At 37.6% G+C, this 12,472-nt stretch overlaps 1 protein-coding gene across 2 annotated transcripts in view; it reads left to right on the top strand.

The window, feature by feature from the left end:
• Positions 1–12,472, top strand: part of TMEM135 (transmembrane protein 135) — a 341,678-nt gene that overhangs the window by 240,803 nt on the left and 88,403 nt on the right. For both annotated transcript variants that reach the window (XM_043579982.1, XM_043579981.1), the window contains exon 7: positions 1,552–1,593. In XM_043579982.1, coding sequence (XP_043435917.1) covers positions 1,552–1,593 — 42 coding nt within the window. The remainder of the gene's footprint in view (positions 1–1,551; positions 1,594–12,472) is intronic.

The raw sequence follows: 12,472 nt of genomic DNA, 5'->3' as shown, positions 1-12,472 counted from the left end.
GTCTAAAATTAACATACATTAGAGCGTCATTGTATCACCAATCTCTATAGTTTCTCCAAGGGATTTTGATATTAGATACCCAATAATTCTTTACTTTATCTTTAACTTGATCATAACTTATAAAGCAGGCCATTAAAACTAGTCTAGTAATTTTCCTGTTTTAAAATCTTCTTTAAATATTTTTTGCAGATCTGAGAATCATTTTTTCTTAATTGTCACACAGTTTGAATCTTCCCCCAATTAAAAGGAATACAGTGTTTCAGAAGGAGGTATAAGAGAAAACCATAGCTTTTAATTCAGATGGACTTTTAAATTTTTTTCCTAAATTCGTATTGCTATTTATTTTGTGATCTCTTGGAAGTTGCTGCATTTGGGGGCAGGAGTGGGGGTTCTGCCCAGCTATGGATTAGAGAAATACCTATTCAAAGAGGTGTGATATAATTAAATGAGACAATACACATCAAGGGCCCAAAACAATGCCCAGCAATAGTAAGTACTCAGTAAATATTATTTGGGCTTCTGCACCTGTGCCCTCCCCTCAGCCCCACTGTGTTCCCCAGGATATGTTATCCATTCCGATTAGGCTCGCTCAGAAGTTAAAACCAGTGAACTAAACTTGAAGCCTTTTTGTGTCTGCCAACTCTTCCTTGCTCCACGTTCACTGAATTATTAAGTAGGGAGAAGTCAGGACCTAGAATTGACCTATTCATAATACCCAGCAGGTGTATGTGGCCTTTTCTTCTCAACAAATTGCTCCCCTGGGGATTGCCTAAAGTGAAACACTCCACTCCAGCCTTCAAAAATGAAGTCCACATGGAGCTCTGAGAAGATATACTTAAATCTGTCTTCCACCTGCAAATATGAGAGTTGAGCCTTAAATTATGTTAATTTGGCATAGGACATTTTAATCATCCTGTGTAAGATGGCTTGCTTCATTGTTTGTTGCATTTATAGTGCTCAGATCACTGTCCTAAAAGAGTTTCACCTTTTATTTATTTATTTTTAACGTTTATTTATTTTTGAGACACAGACAGAGCATGAACGGGGGAGGGTCAGAGAGAGGGAGACACAGAATCTGAAACAGGCTCCAGGCTCTGAGCTGTCAGCACAGAGCCCGACACGGGGCTCGAACTCACGGACCGTGAGATCGTGACCTGAGCCAAAGTCGGCCACTTAACCGACTGAGCCACCCAGGCGCCCCAAGAGTTTCACCTTTTAAAAATAATCTATTTCAGGGGCGCCTGGGTGGCGCAGTCGGTTAAGCGTCCGACCTCAGCCAGGTCACGATCTCGCGGTCCGTGAGTTCGAGCCCCGCGTCAGGCTCTGGGCTGATGGCTCGGAGCCTGGAGCCTGTTTCCGATTCTGTGTTTCCCTCTCTCTCTCTGCCCCTTCCCCGTTCATGCTCTGTCTCTCTCTGTCCCAAAAATAAGTAAACGTTGAAAAAAAAATTAAAAAAAAATCTATTTCAGAAAAAATTTTTAATAGCTATTTAATATACTACTTTATATCTCAAAACATGTTATCTTAGCATAAAATTTTTTATTGTTCTAGATGCAAAGATGGTTTGAAAGGATTTACATTCTCTGCCCTCAGGTAAGTAACGTATTTTATTTAACTTCATGTTAAGAAAGAATTTGCAAGTTAACTTTTTCAAAAAGTAATACCATTACACATATTATAAGAGATATTTATCTACTCAGTTTTCTAGCCGAAAATAATTGTAGAAGTCACAAAGTCACTTTTGTGATATTTCTTAAAAGAGTAACTTATTAGATTTCTTTTCCCCTAAAACCCAGTCAATCACCAAATACTTTTGGGGCCTATTGTGTGCCTCATATCATTGGATGTTAGAAAAGAATTACAAGAACTCTCTCTTTAAGGAGGTTTGGAAAGACAAAGCTACACATGGACAATGATTGCAAAATTAAATACTGAATTCTGTGGTACCGCAGTCTGGACTTCATTTGGGCAGGGCTCATGTCAGACACATTTCGGATTCTTAGCTTCATTAGAGTCACTAGAATCTGCTTTTCACCCTGTAGCCCATCTCTTACCGTAGTTATTGGCAGATGGTAGATAACTGTGGAAACGTTGGTTAGCACCAACATTGTATATTATAGTTCACCAAGCATTTTCACATCGATTAGAAAATTTTAACAACAGTTCTGTGAGATGGGCATTTTTATGCCCACGTGTCATGAAGAAGAAATTGAGGCTTAAGAATGCTTGACTAATTTAATGTTCACACAGTGACTGTATATATATACTTACTTGAAACCTAATGCTCTTCTATTTTGTGTCATAAATGTTGCCTATTTTGTTCTCCTAAGTACATACGGTAGATGCTTAGTGAACATTAACAGTGTAGTATTCATTGTAAGTATAGGAGGGAAAAGAGTGGATTTCAATACTAGAAGATTTATTTTGAAGATCAAATGAGTTAATGCATGAAAAATGTTTAGAACTGTGCATGGCACATAGTGCTCAAGAAATGTTGGCTATTTATTATTATTCTTAAGAAAAATTTTTTTAATGTTTATTTTTAAGAGAGACAGAGACAGAACATGAGCGGGGGGGTGGGGATGGAGCAGAGAGAGGGAGGGAAACACAGAATCTGAAGCAGGCTCCGGGCTTTGAGCTGTCAGCACAAAGCCCGACGTGGGGCTCAAACCCACGAACCATGAGATCATGACCTGAGCCAAAGATGGACACTTAACTGACTGAGCCACCCAGGCGCTTCCTATTACATTAGTACTCTTATGGGGATAAGCCTTAAAGTGTACTTGAAGGGTAGCTTTAGAGAACTAGAAGGGAAGGGAAGAGCCTTCTGGGTGGAAGGGAATTATGTTAGCAAAAGCATGAAAATTATAAACCTGAAATGTGAAGTAAGAGTGGGAATTTAATTGGCATGAAAAGCTTATATTAGGGATTATAAGGTTTGTTTGTTTTTTTGTTTTGTTTTTGTTTTTGTTGTTTTTTTTAATGATGAATCAAGCAGGGCCACATTATGGAAGACCTGAACAACAACACGAAAAGAAGACAGATTTGAATTTGATAAGATGACCAGTAAGGGCCCACTAAAGGTTTTTGAGCAGGGCAGTTGACATTGTTTCAGAAAGATTAGTCTGGCCACAGTATTTGGGACCTTGTATACAGAAAGAACAAGAAAGAAGAAAGATGAAATGAAAAGGACTGAGATTGGGTGATAGTGGAGGATTAAAGAGAGAGAGGCAAAGTTGAGACGTGCAGTAGAAGAAAATGAAGACCTAATGCCCGATAGTTTCCTTTTTTCTCCTTCCCTCCAATCCTTGATAGGAGCCAAGTGTTGAAAACCTAAGTACCTGACAAAAGGTACTATTAACAGAAAATCAGATGGCATGCAACAAGACTAGTTTGGGAGGGGACAGATTGAGTCCACTGTTTGAATATCTTTGGTTGTGGAAACTCTGTAGTAGCAATAACTAAGTATACACAACAGTGATTTCTTCATATTATATTCTTCATTAAAAAATGATGGGGGCTCCTGGGTGGCTCAGTCAGTTGAGCATTTGACTTTGGCTCAGGTCATGATCTCATGCTTTGTGGGTTCAAGCCCCAGGTCGGGCTCTGTGCTGACAGCTCAGAGCCTGGAGCCTGCTTTGGATTCTGGGTCTCCCTCTCTCTGCCCCTCCCACACTCACACTCTGTCTCTGTCTCTCTCTCTCAAAAATAAATAAACGTTAAAAAAATTTTTTTTACAGATGATGAAACATTTTAGAAAATAACTTGTTATTGTTGCTGTTGTTGCACTGGTTGTAATGGATTCTGTGTTAAATTGAAAGTTTATAACAAAACCAAAAGTTGGTTTTCGTAAAGAGAAAACTTAGCCTTTTCTCCCGTGTCTCTCCTTAGGCTCCCAGAATCCTTACAAAAACTTAAAATGTGTCAGATATTTTTGTGTCTCTTCTTCAAACCCACTTAAAATGAAGGACTGGGCTGGACTTTTTGTACTTAGAATTTTCTCTGTATTAGAGGAAAATGTTCTGGAAAAAAATGGTTATTACTTATTGCTTAAAGTTTAGTAGAAGTTATGAGAGTAGATAGAAAGAGTCAAGAGTAGAACCAAAGGGGAAGAGCCAGTTCAGGAGCCTTAAGGTATAGTAAGCCTGGATCAACATAGTTTAATACTTACAAGTATATACAGCTTGGTGGTTAAGAACCCAGGATTTAGAGTCAGACAATTCTGATTTCAAATAGTTACTGTTATTGGCTGTGGGTGTGGGCAAGGTTTCGTGCTCACTCTCATGGAAATTATGGCACCTAGTTTGTAGTGTTGCTATGAGGGTTAAATGATTTAATATCACTACTGTACCTATCATTTGGTAAATGCTCCAAAAATGCTAATTATTACTATAGTCACTCATTCAATATATATTAATTAAATGTTTACTGTGTGCCAGACACTATACCAGTCATTAGGGTATAATAGCAAAGAAGATGTACAGAGTCTCTCAAGACCCCACAGTTTAACGGGGGACGTAGCCTACTAACAAGGTGTGTCTACTATTGGGGATTTATTGGGACATGATAGCACAAAGGAAGGATCGCTAACTCACTCCAGATTAGGCAGAGACAGCTTCTCTGAGGAAGTTACCTCTAATCTGAGATGGTCAGTCCTGGCTAAAAGAGCAACAGTGTTATGAACAGTGTAAGAGAGATTATTATAACTGTTCCAACGTAGTTTTTATCTTGTTCATAAAGAACAGTAGTACAGATCTTAAATTGTCCGTGCACACCCATGAATAAGAACCAAATTCTTTTGGAATAAGAGCTACTTAGACTGCACAACTGCCATCTTGTGGCACACAATCTCATTGCATATCCCTTATGATTTAATAAGCTAGATGTTTTATCAAGTTTGTCCTAACAAACTTGGGTTGCAGTTGATAGTAATAGCTTTTTTTCACCTCTCTTTTCTGAGTGTTTACATTTTGTTACTGTGTTTGTCATAGGTCCCATGTTCCAGAACCTTAGTGTAGTATTATTGATCCCTAGTTTTTGTTTGCATTTTAAGGTATTTCCTGAAAGTTCGGCAAGTAGAGTTCTCTTGGGAAAGCTTAGTTATTCTTTAAAAGAGCAATGACTCTTATAATGAAGGTACAAATAGCAAAAATGAAAACAGATGAAGGATACTGATTGAGGGATATCTAATGGTGGCAACTCTTTCATTTTTTCCCCTCTCTTTTCTTTTCGCATTGTCTTTGGGAAAAAAATAGTCCAGTTTTAATGAGATAAGAATAGTGTCTTCTCCTTGATACTAAATTTCTCCAAAGATAAATAAATAGATTAGGATAACATGGAATTTAAGGTTTTCTAATGAAATTTTGTGAGAATACATGGACTCTTGACTGTTTTATGATCCTCATTCTGCAGCTCCCTCCGTTTCCCTGAGTATTGTTATATGAATTTCTACCACAATGTGGCTATTTTATGACTCAAAGTGATGGGATATAACTTTATACTGAAAAATGAGAAACTCATTCAGTTGTAACTATTAGTAGAATTTAGAGCAAGAATAGAATTTTTGTGATCAATTAGTAGACCCAAGTAAATATTTCACTTGCTTCTTTGAAAAAACTTTAAGGTGTGTAATATCTTTAAAAAGTGGTGACTTAAGTTAAAACAGTGTGTCATAAAAGCTCTATGCTATATTTTATTTGGTTAATTTGATTTTAAAATACCTGCATTGTTGAGAGTTTAGGAAGATGGTGGAGTAGGAGGACCCTGAGCTCACCTCATCCCATGTTTACAACTAGATATCATCCACATCTGTGTAAAATAACAGAAAGCAATCCAACTACTGACAGAACAAACTCCATAACTAAATGTAGAGAAGAAGCCACATTTAGGAAATTAGGAAGGGCAGAAACAGTGGTTGGGAGCTGCCCACAGAAGGGAGGGAACTGTGGGTGCAGAGAGGTCAAAGAAACGGTCTTGCTGTCTCACACTTGGGAGCCCAAACTGGGAAGATGACTCCCCATAACATCTGGCTTTGAAAATCAGAGGGGCTGAATTCTATGGGTTTGTACAACTAGCAGGATTTAGAGCCTGGGGCTTAAAAAGTCAGCTGACTCGGTGCTGGGCAAGATGGGAGGGTGAGTGATAGCTGGGTCTTGCCCTTAAAAAGACCATAGACAACCTAGAAGCTACAGTTTGCACAGTGCCTGGGACAAATGGGAGGGAGGAAGGTCTCCTTGTAGTGATTTCAAGTGTGTTGGGGGACTTCTCTGAGAACAAAGGAGCTGTCAGGCACCATTTTCCTCATCTGCCCCACAGCATAAACACAGGGCCACCTGTGGGAGGTGTTGCACAGACACTTGCTATCTAACCTGCTAGCGATGTGCCTTGCCCATGTGTTCTCCTGAAGACTGGCCCACTCCAAGCCTGCTGGCCTCAGTCCTGGGCTCTGTGTAGATTTTGCTAACACCACCATCCCACCTCTGAGCCATCCTGCAGTGCCGCCTCCTCAGAGCTTGCAGCCAGAGTCTCGCTAACACCACAGATAGCAAGCAAAGGCCACATCAGGCACAGAGTTGTAAAGACGTCTGGACTAAAAGAAAGTGACTCAGACACAACAGCAGGACACAAGCAACACAAACAGGAGATTCCCCTGAAGCACCAGGTTCTGGTGAACAGGGGACACTGCATTGTAAGGCCCTACAGGACCTCTTTTTCATAAAGGCACTACCTTCCAGAGTAGAAGATGTAGCTGACTTTCTTAACACAGACAAACCAACACAGAGTGATAGACAAAGTGAGGAAACAGAGGAATATGTTCCAAATGAAAAACAGGACAAAATCACAGCAGGAGATTAAGTAAAACAAAAATAATATGCTTGATAGAAAATTTGAAGTAATGACCATAAAGATACTCACTGGACTTCACAAAAGGGTAAGGGACATCAATGAGACCCTTGCCAAAGAGCTAAAAAGTAACATATCAGAGATGAAGAACTTAATAAATGAAATTCAAAATACAAGAGATGGAATAAATAGTAGGCTGTAGAAAGCAGAGGAGCCTATAAGTGACCTGAAGGATAGAGTAATGGAAAGCAATCGAGATGAATAGGTGAAAGACAAGTAAATACTGTATGAGACTAGACTTAGAAAATTCAGTGACTCCATCAAGTGTAATAGCATTCACAGTATAGGGATCTCAGAAGGAAAAGAGAGAAAGGGAGACAGAAAATGTATTTGAAGTAATAATAGCTGAAAACTTCCCAAATCTTGCTGGGGGAGGGGGTGGGGGCGGGGCGGGGAACAGAGATCCTGATTCAGGAGCCATATAGATCCCCCAACAAATTCAACCTAAGGAGGTCCACACCAAGACACATCATAATTAAAATGATACAAAAAAATAGTGATAAAAAAAGAATTTTAAAGATTACAAGAGCAAAGGAGACAGTTACATACAAAGGAAATCTGTTAAGGCTATCAGCTGATTTTTTAACAGACGCTTTGCACACCAGAAGGTACTGGCATGATATATTCAAAGTGCTCATAGTGAAATGTCTTCAGCCAAGAATACTCTATCCAGCAAAGCAGTCATTAAGAATAGTAGAAGGAGTTTCTCAGACAAAAGTTAAAAGAATTCATGACGACTCCACCAGCCCTACAAGAAATGCTCAGGGGGACTTTGTAAAAGGAAAAACAAAAACCGTAAGTAAGAGTGAGAAGAAATGAGAAGTACACAAACGAAAATAAAAACAGAAAGTATATCTAAAAATCAGTCAAGAGAAGCACAAAATCAAAGGATGTATGATACCAAATATCTGAAATGTGGAGAGGAGAGGAGTAAAGAATGAGTTCAAAAGTAAGCAACCATCAGCTTAATATAGACTCATATGCAGAAGGTGTTATGTATAAACCTAATGGTAACTACAAATCAAAAAGCAGTAATAGATTTGTAAAAAATAAAGAGTAAGGAATCCAAGTATTTTTCTATAAAAAGCCAAGAAATCATGAAAGAAGAGAGCAAGAGAAGAAAGGAACAGAGAGGAACTACAAAACAACCATAAAACATGTAACAAAATGGCAATAAATAATTGCATACCAATAATTACTTTGAATGTAAATGGATTAAATATTCCAGTCAGAAGACATGGATGACAGAATGGATAAAAAAGCAAGACCCATCTATATGCTGCCTATAAGAGACTCATTTCAGACCTAAAGACACATGCAGACTGAAAGTGAAGGGATGGAGAACCATTTATCATGCAAATGGAAATGAAAAGAAAGCCTGAGTACCAACTTATATTGGACAAAATAGACTTTAAAACAAAGGCTTCATGAAATTAGGGACAAAGAAAGACAATGTGTAATCAATCATAAAAAGCAGAAAATCTCCAAGGAACTATAGCTTTGAATATCAGACCAGATGGACCTAACAGATATATTCAGAACATTCCATCCTAAGACAGCAGAATACAGATTCTTTTCAAGTGCACATGGAACGTTGTCCAGAATAGATCCCATTTTAGGCCACAAAACAATTCTCAACAAATTCAGAAAGATTGAAGTAATAAAATACATCTTTTCTGAGCACAACACTATGAAACTAGAAATCAACCACAAGAAAAAACATGGAAAGCACATAAATACACGGAGGTTTAATAACATGCTATTAAACAATGAATGGGTCAACCAAGAAATCAAAGATGAAATTAAAAAATACTTGAAGACAAATGAAAATGCAAACACAACAGTCCAAAATCTGGGATATAACAAAAACTGTTCTAAGAGGGAAGTTTATAGCAATACAGGCCTACCTCAGAAGCAAGAAAAATCCCAAGTAACCTAACCACACATCTAAAGGAACTAAAGAAAGAACAACAAACAAAACCCAAAACCAGCAGAGGGAAGGAAATAATAAAGATTAGAGCAGAAAAAAACAAAATAAAAACTAAAAATACCAACAAAACAGCTCAGTGAAACCAGGAGCCAGTTCTTTGAAAAGATCAAAAAATTGATAAACCTTTAGCTAGATTCATTTAAAAAAGAGAGAGAGAGAGAGAGAGAGAGAGGACTCAAAACAATAGAATTCGAACTGGGAGAGATAACAACCAACACCACTGAAATACAAAAGGTTGTAAGAGAATATTGTGAAAAATTATATGCTAACAAATGGGACAACCTAGAGGAAATGGATAAATTCCTAGAACATATAAACTGCCAAAATTCAATCAAGAAGAAATAGAAAATTTGAACAGATCGATTACCAGCAATGAAATTGAATCACTAATCAAAAAACTCCCAGCAAACAAAAGTCCAGGACTAGATGCCTTCACAGGTGGATTACACCAAACATTTAAAGAAGAGTTAATACCTATTCTTCTCAAACTATTCCAAAACAATAGAAGAGGAAGGAAAACTTCTTAATTCATTCTACGAAGCCAGCATTACTCTGGTACCAAAACTAGATAAAGACACTACAAAAAAAGAGAACTACAGGCCAATATCTCTGTTGAACATAGATGCAAACATCCTCCACTAAATATTAGCAAACCAAACCCAATGATACTTTAAAAAATCACGCACCACAGGGGCACCTGGATGGCTCAGTCGGTTAAGTGTCTGACTTCAGTTCAGGTCATGATCTCACAGTTCGTGAGTTTGAGCCCCGCATCGGGCTCTGTGCTGACAGCTTAGAGCCTGGAGCCTGCTTTGAATTCTGTGTCTCCCTCTCTTTCTTTTCCAACCCTGCTCATGCTCTGTCTCTCTCCTTCAAAAATAAAACATTAAAAAAAAAAACTAAAAAAATCATGTACCACAATCCAGTGGGATTTTTTCCTGGGATGCAAGAGTGGTTCAGTGAGATTCATCATATCATTAAAAGAAGGGATAAAAAATCATTTCAATAGATGCAGAAAAAGCATTTTCTAGAGTAGAAGATCCATTCATGATAAAAAAAAAAAAACTCAAAAAATAGGATTAGAGGGAACACCACAACATAGTAAAGGCCATATATGAAAAACCCACAGCTAACATTTCACTCAGTGGCAAAAAATGGAGAGCGTTTTTCCCCTAAGGTTAAGAACAAGATGGGGAAGTCCACTCTTCCCGCTCATATTTAACAAGTACTGGAATGCCTATCCATAGCGATCAGAAAAGAAGAAGGAAGAAAAGGCATCCAAATTGGTAAGGAAGAAATAAAACTTTCACTATTTGCAGGCAACATGATACTATATATAAAAAACCTTAAAGACTCCATCTAAAAACTACCAGAATTGATAAATGAATTCAGTGAGGTTGTAGGATACCAAATCAACATACAGAAATTCATGGTATTTTTATTTACTAATAGTGAAGCAACAGAAAGAAAAGTTAAGATAGCAATCCCATTTATAGTTGCACCAAAGGTAATAAAATACCTAAGAATAATTTTAACCAAGGAGGTGAAAGACTTGTATTCTATAAAATACAGAATACATATTTTTAGAAAACTATAAGACTTGTATTCTATAAAATATAGAATACATATTTTTAGAAAACTATAAAATGTTGGTAAAAGATATTTAAGATGACACAAACAAATAGATGACACAAACTGATGCTCATGGGTCAGAAGAATAAATATTGTAACAGTGTCCTTACTGCCCAAAGCAGTCTACAGATTTAATGCAATCCCTATCAAAATATCAACAACATTTTTCACAGAACTATAACAAATAGTCCTAAAATTTGCATGGAACCACAGAAGACCCCAAATAGCCAAAACAATCTTGAAAAAGCAAAGCAAAGCTGGAGGTGTCACAATTCCAGACTTCAAGTTATTACAAAGCTGTAATAATCAAAACAGTATGGTACTGGCACATAGATCGTTGGAACAGAATAGGGAGCCCAGAAATAAGCCCATGTTTATATGGTCAATTAATGTTTGAGAAAGGAGGAAAGAATACACGATGAGAAAAAGCCTCTTCATAAATGGTGTTGAGAAAACTAAACAGCAACATGCAAAAGAATGAAACTAGACCACTGGCTTACACCATACACAAAGATAACTTCAAAAGGACCTAAATGTGAGACATGAAACCATAAAAATCCTAGAAGAGAGCACAGGCAGTAACTTCTCTGACATCGGACATAGCAACTTTTTCTAGATTTGTCTCCCAAGGCAAGGGAAGAAAAAACAGAAACAAAACTGTTGCGACTACATCAAATAAAAAGCTTCTGTACGGCAAAGGCAATAATGAACAAAACTAAAAGCTTACAGAGTGGGAGAAAATATTTGCAAGTGACATATTTGATAAAGGGTTAGTATCCAAAATACTAAGAACTTATATAAAGAACTTATATATAAAGAACTTATATATAAAGAATATAAAGAACTTATATATAAAGAATATAAAGAACTTATATAACTCAACACCCAAAAAACAAATAATTCAATTAAAAAGTGGGCAGATGAGAGGCACCTGGGTGGCTCAGTTGGTTGAATGTCCGACTCTTGGTTTCCACTCAGGTCATGATCTCAGGTTCATGGGATCAAGCCCTGCATCAGGCTCTGTGCTGACAGTGTGGAGCCTGCTTAGGATTCTTTCTCCCCCTCTCTTTCTGTCCCTTCCCCGCTTGTGCTCTCTCTCAATATAAATAAATAAAGATTTTTTAAAAAGTGAGCAGACGACATAAACAGACATTTCTCCAGAGAAGACATCCAGATGGTCAACAGATACATGAAAAGATGCTCACATCACTGATCATCAGGGGAATGCAAATCAGAACCACAATGAGATATCACCTCACACTTGTCAGAATGGCTAAAATCAATAACACAAGAAACAAAAGGTGTTGGTGTTCCTATTTCTCCAAATAGGAACCCTCTTGCACTGTTGGTGGGAATGCAAACTGGCACAGCCACTTTGGAAAACAGTATGGAGATTCCTCAGAAAGTTAAAAAATCGAGCTACCCTACAATCTAGTAATCACAGTACTGAGTATTTGCCCCCCAAAATGGAAAAACATTAATTTAAAGGCATACATGCACCCTTATGTGTATTGCAGCATTACTTACACTAGCCAAATTATGGGAGCAGCCCAAGTGTCCATCAACTGATGAGTGAATAGAGAAATGGTATATACATATAATGGAATATTATTTGGCCACAAAAAAGAATGCAGTTTTGCCATTTGCAACAACATGAATGGAGCTAGAGAGTATAATTAATGCTAAGTAGCCAGTCAGAAAAAGACAAATACTATATTATTTTACTCATATGTGGAATTTGGGAAACAAAAACAAATGATCAAAGGAAAGAAAGACAGACCAAGAAGTAGAAACTTAACTAAGCAGAGAACAAACTGATGGTTACCACAGAGCAGGTGGGTTGCGGGCATTGGGTGAAACACATGAAGGGTATTAAGAGTACACTTACCATGATGAGCACTGACGAATGTGCAGAACTGTGGAGTCACTATATTGTACACCTGAAAC

Source organism: Prionailurus bengalensis, chromosome D1, assembly GCF_016509475.1.
Source record: "Prionailurus bengalensis isolate Pbe53 chromosome D1, Fcat_Pben_1.1_paternal_pri, whole genome shotgun sequence".
NCBI classification, from domain to species: Eukaryota; Metazoa; Chordata; class Mammalia; order Carnivora; family Felidae; genus Prionailurus; species Prionailurus bengalensis.
The sequence above is the reverse complement of the archived record's forward strand: the minus strand, read 5'-3'. Positions and strand labels throughout refer to the sequence as shown.